This window comes from Cervus elaphus, chromosome 14 (assembly GCF_910594005.1).
Source record: "Cervus elaphus chromosome 14, mCerEla1.1, whole genome shotgun sequence".
Taxonomy (NCBI): Eukaryota; Metazoa; Chordata; class Mammalia; order Artiodactyla; family Cervidae; genus Cervus; species Cervus elaphus.
The window spans coordinates 53,378,246-53,392,597 of record NC_057828.1 but is presented as its reverse complement, the minus strand read 5'-3'; the positions used below and the strand labels follow the sequence as shown (position 1 = coordinate 53,392,597).

The following is a 14,352-nucleotide window of genomic DNA, read 5'->3' as shown; positions in this document are numbered from 1 at the left end:
TTATGCTTATCACTGTTTCTGTCTTTTTACAGAACTCTTTGTCTACCCCTCCAAATCATGAAGATTTCACAATGTCCTTGCACGTTTTTAAAGCTCCATCATTTCACCTCGCTCACTGGGAATACAGCCCACGTAGTCTACTATCAGTGGGTGGTGGGAGCTGATTTCAGTGGGCAGTGGGTGATGGAAGTTCTGTCACAATTTTGTTTCCAGATGGGCACCAGTTGGCCCAGCATCACAGCAGGACTCCATGGCCAGGTGTGTGTGTGTGAGTGTGCGCGCGCGCGCGTGTGTCTACAGAAGCACAGCAGTGGAGCGCCCCCCACTCCCCTATGGGATCCACACAGTAAGGTGGTTTGGAGGCGGGAGTGGGGCAGGAGTTTTTCAACAGTTGCCATGACTGCCCTGGGAGAAAGTAAGGTTCTGCAGGGAGGCAGAGGTGCCTGGTTCCTGTGGCTGGAATTACCTGAAGTGTTCCCTTCCACTCCCGCTCCTCAATCATGGGCCTCTTTGTGGGAAGGGCTCTAGAGAACTTGGGCAAGTACGCACTTCTGAAGCAGGGGGCCTTAGGTCTCCTGGGATACCAACAAGGAGTACGGAGAATGGGGCCATCTGGTACGCGGCCAGCGGTACCGCCAGGTGCCACCAGAGGGCGCGCGGGCTCCACCGGAAGTCGACCTAGTGCGCGGTTCCGGGCCGTGGTGGGTAAGGGAACATTTAGGGGGCGCTAGACTTCACTTTCCGGAGAAGGCAATGGCACCTCACTCCAGTACTTTTGCCTGGAAAATCCCATGGACGGAGGAGCCTGGTAGGCTGCAGTCCATGGAGTTGCGAAGAGTCGGACACGACTGAGCGACTTTACTTTCACTTTTCACTTTCACGCATTGGAGAAGGAAATGACAACCCACTCCAGTGTTTTGCCTGGAGAATCCCAGAGACGGCAGAGCGTGGTGGGCCGCTGTCTATGGGGTCGCACAGAGTCGGACACGACTGAAGCGACTTAGCAGCAGCAGCAGCAGACTTCCCATCACTTCATGAGAAATAGATGGGGAAACAGTGGAAACAGTGTCAGACTTTATTTTTTGGGCTCCAAAATCACTGCAGATGGTGATTGCAGCCATGAAATTAAAAGACACTTACTCCTTGGAAGGAAAGTTATGACCAACCTAGATAGCATATTAAAAAGCAGACATTACTTTGCCAACAAAGTTTCGTCTAGTCAAGGCTATGGTTTTTCCAATGGTCATGTATGGATGTGAGAGTTGGACTGTGAAGACAGCTGAGCACCGAAAAATTAATGCTTTTGAACTGTGGTGTTGGAGAAGACTCTTGAGAGTCCCTTGGACTGCCAGGAGATCCAACCAGTCCAGCCTAAAGGAAATCAGTCCTGAACATTCATTAGAAGGACTGATGCTGAAGCTGAAGCTCCAATCCTTTGGCCACCTGATGCGAACAACTGACTCATCGGGAAAGACCCTGATGCTGGGAAAGATTGAAGGCAGGAGGAGAAGGGGACGACAGAGGATGAGATGTTTGGATAGCATCACCGACTCAATGGACATGAGTTTGAGTAAGCTCCGGGAGTTGGTGATGGACAGGGAAGCTTGGAGTGCTGCAGTCCATAGGGCTGCAAAGAGTCGGACACAACTGAGCGACTGAACTGAACTGAAAGTCAAAGAAACAGATCCAATATGGAGTCTAAATTTGCTCGTCCCTGTAGCAGTTGCGTCTTGTGGGCTTGGTTACCTGGTGGCATGTGGAATCTTCCTGGACCAGGCATTGAACCCATGTCCTCTGAATTGACAGGCAGATTGTTAATCACTGGACCACCAGAGAAGTCTCTGGATCTTTTTATAATTAATAAGTGTTCCATTGTTGGACATGCCAAGATTTGTTTATCCTTTCACGTTTGGGACTATTATATGTAAAGCTGCTAGAATATTCGTGTTTAAGTCTTTTTGTGAACTTACAAAAATAATATATAAAGAACTCTTGGGCTTCCGTGGTGGCTCAGCAGTAAAGAATCTGCCTGCAATGTAGGAGACCCAGGTTCGATCCAATACCCACTCCGTTATTCTTGCCTGGGAAATCCCATGGACAGAGGGTAGCAAAGAGTTGGAAATGATTTAGCGACTAAACAACAACAAAGAACTCTTAAGACTCACCAGTAAGAAAACAAATAGTACTTCTCTGGTGGTCCAGTGGTGAAGAATCCACCTGCCAATGCAGGGGACACAAGTTTGATCCCTGGTCTAGGAAGATTCCATATGCCACGTGGCAAGAAAGCTCATACACCACAACTACTGGAGCCCACACTTTAGAGCCTGTGCTCCACAATAAGAGAAGCCACAGGAGTGAGAAGCCCATGCACCATAATGAAGAGTAGCCCTTGCTCTCTGCAACTAGAGAAAGCACACATGCAGCAATGAAGACCCATCACAGCCAAAATTTCTTTAAAAAGAAAGAAAACAAATTACCCAGTGAAGAAAATGGGCAAAAGATTTGACCAGTTATTTTGTGGAAGAAGATATATAGATGCATTTAAACATAAAAAGATGCTCAACATCGTTAGTCATTGAGGAAATGCAAATCAAAACCAAAATGAGACACTACTAACCATCTACTGGAACAGTAAAGTTTAAAAGTCTGACCAGACGTAGAGCTGGTGAGGATGTGGAGCACAACTGGAACTCTTATGCACTTCAGATGGAGATGAAAAATGATAACCACACTGGAAAACTACTGCTTCATTGACTACGCTAAAGCCTTTGACTGTGTGAATCACAACAAACTGTGGAAAATTCTTAGAGAGATGGAATTATCAGACCACCTTACCTGTCTGCTGAGAAACTTGTAAGGGAGTCAAGCAACAGTTAGAACCAGACATGGAACACCTGAGTGGTTTGAAATTGGGAAAGGAGTAGGACAAGCTGTGTATTGTCACCCTGCTTATTTAACTTATATTCAGAGTACATTATGTGAAATACCAAGCTGGATGAATCACAAGCTGGAATCAAGATTGCCTGGAGAAATAGTAACAACCTCAGATATACAGATGATACCACTCTAATGGCGGAAAGTGAAGAAAAATGAAAGCTTTTTGATGAGGGTGAAAGAGGAGAGTGAAAAAGCTGACTTAAAACTCAGCATTAAAAACACTAAGATCATGGCATCTGGTCCCATCACTTCATGGCAAATAGGAGAAAAAGTGGAAACAGTGACAGATTTTATTGGGCTCCAAAATCACTGTGGACATTGACTGCAGACATGAAATTAAAAGACACTTGCTCCTTGAAAGAAAAGCTATGATAAACCTAGATATCATATTAAAAAGCAGAGACATCATTTTGCCAACAAAAGGGCCGTATCATCAATGCTATGTTTTTTTTCCAGTGGTCATGTATGCATGCAAGAGTTGAACCATAAAGAAGGCTGAGTGCTGAAGAATTGATGCTTTCAAATTGTGGTGATGGAGAAAACTCTTGAAAATCCCTTGGACAGCAAGGAGATCCAACCAATCAATCCTAAAGGAAATCAATCCTGAATATTCATTGGAAGGACTGATGCTGAAGCTGAAGCTCCAGTACTTTGGCCACCTGATGCAAAGAGCCAACTCATTAGAAAAGACTCTGATGCTAGGAAAGATTGAAGGCAGGATGACAGATGATGAGATGGTTGGATGGCATTACTGACTCAATGGACATGAGTTTGAGCAAGCTCAGGGAGATGGTGAAGGATAAGGAAGCCTTGAGTGCTGCAGTCCATGGGGTTGGAAAGAGTCAGGCACGACTAAGCAACTGAATAACAACAACAACAAATTCAGATACCCTAGCACAATTTGTTGAAAGACTATTCTTTCCTCTACTGGATTGTTTTGACATCCTTGTTGAAAAGCAAGTGACTAAAAGTGAAGGTTTGTTTCTGAACTGTCAATTCTTTTTATTTTTTTTTTTCGGGCCACTTTATTATTTTTTTAATTGAAGGATATTTGCTTTACAAAATTTTGTGGTTTTCTGTCATACATCAAGAATCAACCGTAGGTACACCCATGTCCCCTCCCTCCCAAACCTCCCTTCCATCTCCCTCCCCATCCCACCCTTACATTGTCACAGAGTGAACTCTCAATTCTATTCCATCAAATCAATATGTTCAACCTCGTGCTAGTACCAGATTGTCTTGGTTATCATAGCTGTGTAGTAACCTTTGAAATCAGCAAGTTTGAGCCCTACAACTTTGTTCTTTTTCAAGATTGTTTTAGATATTCTCGGTCCCTTGGATTTCCATATAAATTTTAGGAGCACCTTGTCAATTTCTATGTTAACTGGAACTTTGAAGAGGTTGTATTGAATCTATAGCTCAATTTAAGAAGTACTGTCACCTTAACAATGTTAAACATTCCAATCCATGAATGTGGAATATCTTTTTGTTTATTTAGGTCTTTTAAAATTTTTTTCTAAATGAATTTAGAATTTCTAAATAATTAATTTCTGTCAACAATGTTGTGTAGTTTTCAAAATATGTTTTGTTCTTCTTTTATTAAATTTATTCATAAGATTTCTATTCTTTTTGATGTTATAGATTGAATAGATTTCTTATTTCATTTTCAGATTGTTAATAGTGCATGGAAATATAATCGATTTTAAAATATTGATCTTGTACCCAGGAAACTTGCTTAACTCATTTATTAATTTTGATGGTTTTTCTTAGTGCATTCCATGGAATTTTCTACATATAAGATCATACCATTTGAAAATAAAGAGTTTTACTTCTGTTCTTCAATATAGATGCATTTTATTTCATTTTCTTGCCTAATTGGCCTGGCTAGAACTTCCCACACCTTTTGGAGTGTTTTGTCTGTTTCATTTTTGTTTTGGCAGTTCTCTAACTTTACTGGACAATCACCAGTTAGTGCTTATCCACATTAACTGTCTGTAGATTTTTTAAAGTGGTGACATGTACATAGGTAACCAATGTATAGAGCTTGTTTGGTGAATCTCCATCTTCACTATGCTTACATCTTTGACTAGAACTGGTGAGAGCAGAAATCAGTTTTATTGCTGAGTTCCAGCTATTTGATTATGATGTTTTTAAACATAGTTTTCTTCAAACTTCTTGTGCTTGGATCTGTGGGCTTATCATTTATGTCAAGATTTTAAAGCTTCCAGTCATTATTTCTTCAAATGTTTCTCACCTCCCCCCACCCCAGAAGCCAATGACACGTATGTCAGGCCCTTGATGTTGACCACTGCTCACTAATGTTCTTTTCTCCACTCCTAGTTTAAAACTGTTTTATTTTCAATAGTTTTTGTCATTATGTTTGCAGTTTAGACATAGAAGAGGAAATTATTAGTAATCTCTAATTTCAATTACTCCCACCCTATGTGAAACTTCCCTCAGACATCATCATTTTCTTTTAATTTTTATTTATTTGGCTATGCTGAGTCAGTTGCAGCATGCTGGATCTTCAGCTACAGCATGTGAACTCTTAGTTACAGCATTTGGGATCCAGTTCCCTGACCAGGGATCAAATCCAGAACCCCTGCATTGGGAGTGTGGAGTCTTAGCCACTGGACTACCAAGGATGTCCCCCATCAAAATTTTCTAAAAGCTCATTTGGGGTTTTTTATAGCTTCAGTGTCTCCAACACATTCAGTCTTTCCTCTAGCTTCTCAAACTTCAACTGAACTTCTCAAAGTTCAACTGACTGAACTTTCTCCTTATCATGGGTCAGATTTTCTTGATTCCCTGCGTGCCCAGTAATTTTTTATTACTGAATGCCAGACATTAATATCAATGTGTTTGGTTCTAGATATTAATTTTTTTCTGCTATGAACAATCTTGAGCTGTTCTGTGTGCAGCGTTACTTGGAAACAGCTTGAGCCTTTCAGATCTTGATGGTAAACTTGGTTGGGCAGGCCTGAAACAGTGCTTACCTGTGCTGAGCGTTCCTCACTGCTGGACAAGACCCTGTTGGTCACTCTGCCACCTGCCCTGTAGTTGCAGGGTTTCTGTTCTGGCTGGTGAAGACTAGAACTCTGAACTCAGGGGTTGCTGTCTAACCCTCTGGGGGTCCTTTCCCTGGCCTGGGAGAGTTTCCACACAAGGGTGTTCTAAACAGGTCTGAGGGTCCCCTGCAGCTTTCTGGAGTTCTGTCCTGGCACCTCTCTTCTCTCGGACCCCTGTGCTATGAACTCTGTCCCTCAGGACTATCAGCTCCATCTCCTCGACTCAGGGAGTCTGCCTGGCTTCGGGCCCTGCACCGGGGCCTGAAAACCATCTCCAAGTCGTCAGCTGGGGCCGTGTAGGGCTCACTCCACTTCTTTTCCACTTCCCAAGGACCAGTCTTTCATTTTCAATCTATGATTTGGGAATTTCATGGTTGTTCAGTGGTTAGGCCTGAGTGCTTTCACTGCTGTGGGCCCGGGCAATGCCCAATGTGCACCGGCATCACACAGGAACCAGAGCTCCTCAGAAAGGTACCTGATCTGCAGAGAAGATCAATTTGTTTTCTTCAGATGTCAGCAATGAAACTTCTTAAAGAAGAGTTCTTCCCCAGCTCTGTAGGGGTCCTGGTGACTTGCTGCTCCTATGTGAGTGCTTATCTGGACTATGTATCCTTGGTGACCGTTATGTAAAATATCAGTATGTCATTTTAATATAAGATGCTTTGTCTCAAAAACGTCTATGAAGAGAGTTCCCTGGTGGCCTAGTGGTTAGTATTCTGGGTGTTCACTGCTGTGGCCCAGGTTCAAGTCCTAATCAGGGAATTAATATTCCACGAGCTGTGCAGTGTGGCCAAAAAAAAGTGTAAGATTGTATCTTTGATGTCATTGGAAAAGACCCCGATGCTGGGAAAGATTGAGGGCAGGAGGAGAAACGGGCAACAGAGGATGAGATAGTTGGATAGCATCATCGACTCAACGGGCATGAGTTTGAGCAAACTCTGGGAAATGGTAAAGGACACGGGAGCCAGGCATGCTGTAGTCCACGGGGTCGCAAAGACTCGGACACAACTGAGCAACTGAACACCACCAAAAGTGAAACAGTCCTCAGAACTCTCTGAGAATCTGCTTCTCAGGTTATAATCCTCAGTTTGGCTCGAATAAAATTCCCTTTTTTTTCTTTTTGATAGTTAAATGAAATTTCATTGACACATTACAGGCTTTATTTCATTCGCTCCACACAACACTCCCCAGCTCCAGGCTGGAGTGGCTCCAACTTTCCCCAGGACCCTGGGGCTCAGGCTGGAACTCCTCCCAACCCAGAAAGACGTCGATTTCTGGGTTTGCACAGGAGTCAAATCTGTGTGGCAGGGAAGGACCTGGGCACAAGGAGCACCAACCCAAATACCCAGAACTCCTGTTCCTGTCCCGAGAGGGGCAATCAACAGCCACCTCCAGGCTCCTGTCTGTGTAGTAACATCAAGCCCAGGCATCTTGGTCAGCTGAGCTGCCCTAACAGCACAAATCAATAATAGGAACCCACAGGCAAATGCCAGCACGGGTGTGTGTTCCATGAGGACCTCTTCCTGGCGAAAGCCTGCCTTCCAGTCATGTGCTCACAGGGCAGAGTGAGCATGAGCTCTCCCTTCTCGTCTCTCTGGAAAAGGAAGGGCCCTAATCCCATCCATGACCGAATTTCCTTCCAGGGGCCCCACTTTCTAAAGCCACCACCTTGGGGGTAGTATTCAACATATGAATTAGCAGGGCAAGGGGCAGTTTGCAGACAAATATTCAGTCCATGGGACCTGGGTTCTACTCTGGAAAAGTCTGACCAAAGAGTTCAGGCTCCAAGTGGGCAGACTGGTCAGCTCAGTCCTGGGACGTTACTCTCACCTCTTAATTCAACAAAACAAACTTCAGGGGACACAGAGAGAAGAAAATCCCGTGTATACACAGCCAGATGATGCCCTGTCTCACCTGGGGTTTGGTCCAGAACCAGCCTCCTGATCCAGGTAGAGGAAGAAGTTCGGCCAGGTCTTCCCTAACACTTTACTGACCCTGGACTGGCAGAGAAAGTCCAAGCCCAGGGCCCCAGAGGCCTGGGCTTTGAAAGGCCATGTGAAGGGAGGTTCAGGAGCAGAGGGGCCCTGGCTGGAGCCCGGCCCCTGGATGTCATGTATGGCCCAGGTCATGGTCAGCTCATACATCAGGGAATGGACATGGCGGCCAGGAGAAGACTGCAGTGCTTCCCCACACCTGGAGCTGCTGAGCCCTATCCCATGTGCTAGACAGAGTAAGGAGTGCTGGGGGATCCTAGCAAAGGGAAGTCCTTCTCTTCACCAGCCTCTGACCCACTTGTGGGTAAAGATGGGAAGGCAGGAATTGGCCCCCATGTCCCCACACAGACATGCAGACTTTTTGTTTGAAGCAGGAGCCCAGGAGGTGAGCCCAAAGTCGCCAGGTGGGTGTCAGGGTCAGGCAGGACACCTCTGAAGTAGCAGCAGCCAGTTGCCTCTTGGTCACCATGGACACTAGGCTGCAAACTGGGTTGATGTGCCCACTGGGGACAGGTCAGTGTGGCCCTGGGGCAGGTTGCAGGGTTCGTGCTGGGAACGGCAGGGCTGATGGGAACAGGCCTCCCTGGGCAGGCCAGTCAGCTCTGTGGTTCCCAGCATGGAGCATTGCCCCGCCTGTTTTTGTTCGAAATCTGGGGCCCCGGAACCCCCAACACCATGTTCCGATGCATGTTCTGTGTCCCCTCAGTTACTGAAACAGCAATGGCCCCTGCCCTGCCCACAAGCCACAGGGATGGGCCTGAGCTGTGGCTGGTCAGCCCAGGATGGGAGTGAAAGGGGACAGGGGGCTGGCCTGTCCCTGCACCCCCAGCTGGCACTTAGGGGGGAACTGCTTCTCAATGGACATGAGTCCAGTCTGCTCTGCTCATCACCACCACTGCAAGGGCTGTTTCTGGGCCTCGCTCCACCCAACCTCTTCCACAACCCCATCATCAAGTGGGCACGTGGTGCTGGTGGCCCAGGGTGACCGTGGGCACATTAGTTGTATGTTGCTATTGTTACTTACAATTACTTTAATTTTACGTAAAACATTATTGTTAATTATAGCTGTACAACAAATTAACCTATAATTTACCAGTTTAAAACAACAAACACTTATTATCTCACACAACTTCTGAGGGATAGGAGTCCAGGAACTGCTCAGCTGGGTGGTCCTGGCTCTCAGTCTCTTCGGATTGCTGTTGAGATGTCGGCAGCAGCTGGGGTCCCATCTGAAGGCTGGAGACCAGCTTATAAACCCCACACTGTGTTGGCCTCTCCATAGCAAAAGACAGTTGGCCTCCTCCACAGTGGAGGATGTTAGAGACAGAGAGAGACATGCCAGGATGCCCCTGCGACCTCATCTTCTACATGACCTTACTGCTGATGCAGTTCAACCTCAGTACATTCAGAGGTAGAGTACCAGGTCGGGGATCTTGGGGGGCCTCATGGAAAGCTGTCAACCCCAGGGCCTGTTTCCTTGCCCAATGTTGCCTCCCAGGATAGGTATGGCCCCTAGAGCTTCAAGGGGCAGAGAGCAGCCAGGCACAACTCCAGAACCCTCTGGGCTCAGCTTCTTTCTCGGGGGAACGGGGAGCAGGTCCTGGAGCCTAGAGGAGGCTGTTAGGGCCTGGAGATAATCAGGTGATCACAGGGCTCTGGTGGGGAAGCTGAGGCCTCACATTTCTAAAGTCAAGGCTCCCAGGAGCCCCAGGTCCTACCCCACTTCAAATTCCCAAGTGCCTGCAGTTTTATGGGCCTGGTAAGGCTGACTGCTGTCACCGTTAGGACCAACTCTTTCTCCAGATTTCAAACACCTATGATTTGCTGTCATCGTCAGGTCCCCAAGCCCTGACCTCACAGGCAAAAAAGAGGGACCCAGAGTCACAGGGTTCCACAGGGCTTAGACACCCACAGAGGCAGGCAGAGCACCTGACTGCACACAGGAATTCAGCAAACATTCATTGACCCTTGGTCTCCGCCAGGAACTGGGCTGGACGGAGGCCACAGAGGAACGCAGCTCCACCTGCCAGTGGAGGGGGAAAGGGGCCACACCCTCCCCCCAGAAGGAGGAAGTTCTGGTTCCTTCCCCACCCACTCCGCATGCTTGCCCAGAGAAGGTGCTTCCTCTATTATTCATCAAGAAAGTCTGCAAGACAAAAGCCAAGACACAAATAGCTGGGGAGGGGGGCAGTGCAGAGGAATTCCCCAGAGCCCCTCTGAGGCAGGGAAGGGACAGGCAATGGGTGGAAGAGTGGGGAGGGTGGGAGGAAGAAGAGTCCACCCCAGCTCTCCAAAGACCTGGCAGGGGTCCAGGCTGAGTGTGCAAAGGGCCATGGCTCCGCCCCCAGCAGACGCCAGGATACTGCCCTCAGCTGCCCAGGGGTAGCCTGGAGAGGGGGCCCAGCTTCAGCTGTGCTTCCTCAGACTCCCCTAATCTAATACAGGATGACATTCCTTTCACCCGAGCTAATTAATGAGGTCTGTGTGGCCTGAGTGTCTTTCTGTTCCAAGCAGGTGCTGGGGATAGCAATGAGTGACAGACAGGGCCCTGGCCTCCAGAGCCCTTGGCGCCTGGGGTGGCCGCCTCAGGTGGGAAAGTGGGGCGAGAACCTCGGAGGGCAGGGCTGAGTAGGGAAGGGACAGAGGGGGCAGGGAAGGGACAGACACACGAGGAACTTGCCTGTCTGAGAAACAGTGTGGTTCCCTCAGAGCCGGAGAGGTCCCTGGAGGGCTGACAGGGGCCTCAGCACAAACATCTCTTTGGCGACAGCGTCTTGAGGACAGATGACCAGGAATAGGAAGCAAACAAGTAAAGGGGAGCACAGCCCAGGAACAGGGGGATCTGGTTTGACACTGTGATTGCCCCCTCCCTGAGGAGTGATGACCCGAGCTCCAGGTTACCTTCCTGGGCAGCCCTCCTCCCTGTGGCCACCAGGTGGGGAGCTCCCTTTTATTCCTTCAGGCCATGTGGAACCCAGCTCTGAGGAAGCCCTGTCCACCCCTCTACCCACCCAACCACCTGGCTTCACATCTCAACGTCCCTTGCCTTCCCCTCCTGCACTAAGCCTCCACCCCAAACAACTCCCCTTCCCCAAACAAGCTGAACTTCTGGCTCCTGAAATGGACCCTCTGCAACTCTTCTGCTGGGAGGGCCTCCCGGGTCAGCAGTAAATCCCCCATAGTCCTGCTGGTGACCCAGCTCTCTGAGCCTCCCCAGAGCCTGGACCAGTGTGTGTGTGCCGGTCCCAGGGTGTGGCTCCTGGCCCACATGGCTGCCACTGCCCCAAATCACTGGCCCAGACCCTGGACACCCAGGGAGATGGGCCAGGCAGCCAGAGGGCAGGAGGGGACTGGCTTGGTGGGACTTGGAGGGCCTTGCTTGGTGTGCATGGCTGAGTCCCGGAGGGCAGATGAACCTTGCTCACGACCATGACATGGAACAGGAACTGTTGGAGCCATTGGAAGAGGAGATAAGCCTCTAGCAGTGACTCACCCTCCTCCTCCCTGATGCTCCCTGGCTAGGCAAGTGGCTGGCAACCATCTGATGAAATTGGCTGGGATGGGAAATCCATATTGCCTTGACCTCAGAGGGCTCAGGATGAGACACTGCAGTGTCAGCCACATGACTCAACCACCTCCTCACTGCCCCTGGAGCACAGCCCCCAGCAGCAGCCTGAGGAGACCTGGGACCACAGGACAGTGGCTCCCCGGCCGATGCCCCTCGCCGGCTAGGATCACTGTATTGTGGGGTCAGCACACAGCCAGTGCTCAAGACAGGTGCATAGGCCTGCCAATGAACCCCCAATTCCTTCCTACTGTCAGGGGACTCCCCTCTCAGGGCAGGACTGGACTCTGGTGGGAGGTGAGCCCCAATACAAACTGCCCTTTGTCAGGCCGGTTGGGGGCCCTGCCTCTAGGACTCAAGACGCCCTCTCCTGCTGGCCCCCATCTGCTAGGCAGACACTGGCATGGGGCAGGCTTGACCCACAGGTGTGCAAGAATAGTTTTGTGCTCCCCCGGGAGAAGGGAGGCGGTGCACCAGGCCAGAACCCAAGCTTCAGCCCAGCTCAGCCCCAGAGACAACAGTGTGCACACACATCTCTGCCTTCCAGGGGCCTCAGGAGGGGTTGTGGAGAGAGAACTGGGCCCCAGGATGATGCACGACCTCTTCTCAGCACTGGGAGACGCTCTAGGAAAGTGGTGACTGTTCAGTCCTGCCTGAGCCCCCCAGGGACATCTCACACATACCCTCCCTGCTGGAGGCGGGTAGCGGCTTCAGCGCATAGGGACACAGCCAAACTCAAGGTCGGGCAAAACCCCGCGCAGCGCAACGCCGGCCCAGGTGGGAGCTGAATCCATCCCCACGGCCCGGCCCTGCCCACCCCGCCCGTTTATGGGAAGACATCAGTCGCTGGGCCTCGGACGAACTAGACCCTTCACCAAGACGACAAAACAAAACTCCCTACCCGGTCTCTGGAAATAACCATCTTCTGGCACAGTCTCAGTCAGTTCTAGGGCCGCGGCCTCACCGCAGCCACGGCCTCCAGGGCGCGCCCTGGCCCTGAGCCCCGGCCCCGGGGCCGGCGAGGGCCAACCCCGGCAGGAATATAGGTGCCAAGGCCGCCCCGGGGCGCGGCAAGGGGCAAGGGCCGTCAAAGGCTGGCGGCGGCGGGCGGCCCGCGTAGATCTCCGGCTCCAGGGCTTCGGTGGCTGGAGCCAGTGGAAGCGGGCGGCGCGCGGGGCCCAGCCGGGCCAGGCAGGCCGCCAGATGGCCGAGCAGACGAGACCGCACGTCCGCAGGGACGCCCTCGCAGCCAGCCAGGAAGCGATTCACTTCGGCCAGACACTCATGGAAGCCAGCGCGATACTTGCCCAGGATGGCGGGGTCCGAGCGGAGGGCGGCTGCGGGGGTGGCAGGGACAGGCGGTCGGCGCCTGCGGCCGCAGCCCCGGCCCCTGAGCCCTCGCCGCCGCCCTCGGCTCACCTGTCACCTGCACGCGCCGCAGGCTCTGCAGGTGCCTCACGGTCAGCTCCAGGATGTCCGCCTTCTCCAGCTTCGAGCGGCGGGAGCTCTGCGGGCGGGGCCGGTGAGGGCGGCGGACAGCCCAGGACGGCCGGGATTCCAGGCTCCCCGATCTCGCCCCCACCCCCAACTCACCTCTTTCCTGAGGGCGTCCAGGAGGAGGCTCTGCAGCTGAGCCAGACTCTCGTTGATGCGCTCTCGGCGCCGCTTCTCCATGACGGGCTTGGATGACTGCGGAGCCGGCAGCCGCTGAGTCCTGCGGGCGTCAGCTCCCCTCTCCCCTTCGCGGCCCCCCCGCTCCTGCCAACCCACGCCCGGCCAGGTCCCCACCTTCCGGTGCTCGGCCACGCTCCGGGGCTGGTTTGGGGTCCGGCTGGCGCCAGCCGATGCTCCCGCCCGCGGCGAGGCCCTCGGCTTCCCCGGGGTGTCCGCAGGCATGATGCGCCCCCGCGCCAGCCCCAGCCGAGGGCAGTCTGGGCGCGCGGTTTCCCAGGCCCCTCTCCCGCGGGTCCCAGGCTCCGCTACCAAGCGCGTGTCCGCAGCAGCCCGGCTATTTAAGGCAGCGCGGCTGCGGGGCGTGGGAATCCCTCTCCGCGTTCTTTCCCACACTCGCGCCAGCCAATGAGCCGCTGGCGCCGGGCAGCCCGCCCCCGGCCGCAGCCCCCGCCGGCTGTCAGTCACGAGTCAGCTCCAGGCCCACAGACCCCGCTGGCCACAAAGGCCAGCCGGGGCACCCCTCCCGCGCCTACCTCGGACCACGCAGGCCAGGCGGGAAAATCGCCGCGCCCCGGTCCCCCGTTCGAGCGGTGCGCCGGGAGGGGGCCTCTCCGGGAGGGCAGAGGCGCGAGGCTCACCTTCAGGCCGAGCGGGGACCGCGGGAAGTCTGAAAGGAAAATTCGCGAGGGGCACTCATGCGCTAATGAAGAACCGGCGAGCCTCCGCCTTCCGCGGATCCCGCCGGGGCCTTGGACCTCCGCGCGGCCTGCGAATCTGACCCTCGCCGCCTGCAGCATCTGCACGATGCCGGGGACACAGTGGACGTGGAACACCAGCCCCTGGACAGGAGAGAGGCTGGCTGGCCAAGGTCGTGAGGGAGGCAGGGTGGCATCACAGGGCCAATGAAAGATGCCTCAGAGCAAATAGTGACGTCATCACAGGCAGGATGATGTCATGGTACGGAATGGAAGGATGTTGCTGGTCAGGCTGGTGATGTCTCCAGGCAATCATAGGTGATATCTCAGGGTTAAGGTAGATGATGACCCAAGCCAGATGTAATGATGTATGGTCACTGGTGATGTCACTCTCTTCTGAATTACCCAACAGTGATGAA

General features: G+C 51.9%; 1 protein-coding gene across 2 annotated transcripts; it reads right to left on the bottom strand.

The window, feature by feature from the left end:
• Positions 1 to 10,680: 10,680 nt before the first annotated feature.
• HES4 (hes family bHLH transcription factor 4) lies at positions 10,681 to 13,600 on the bottom strand. 2 transcript variants are annotated; one of them, XM_043923886.1, is made up of 4 exons: positions 13,353 to 13,600; positions 13,158 to 13,253; positions 12,984 to 13,071; positions 10,681 to 12,901 (listed from the first exon to the last, which is right to left on the bottom strand). In XM_043923886.1, the coding sequence occupies exons 1-4, from the start codon at positions 13,458 to 13,460 to the stop codon at positions 12,525 to 12,527; spliced, it is 669 nt and encodes a 222-aa protein (XP_043779821.1). In that variant the 5' UTR covers positions 13,461 to 13,600; the 3' UTR covers positions 10,681 to 12,524. The 2 variants fall into 2 exon arrangements, with proteins under 2 accessions (XP_043779821.1, XP_043779820.1); XM_043923885.1 differs by having other exon boundaries at positions 13,158 to 13,600.
• Between the last annotated feature and the right edge of the window lie 752 nt (positions 13,601 to 14,352).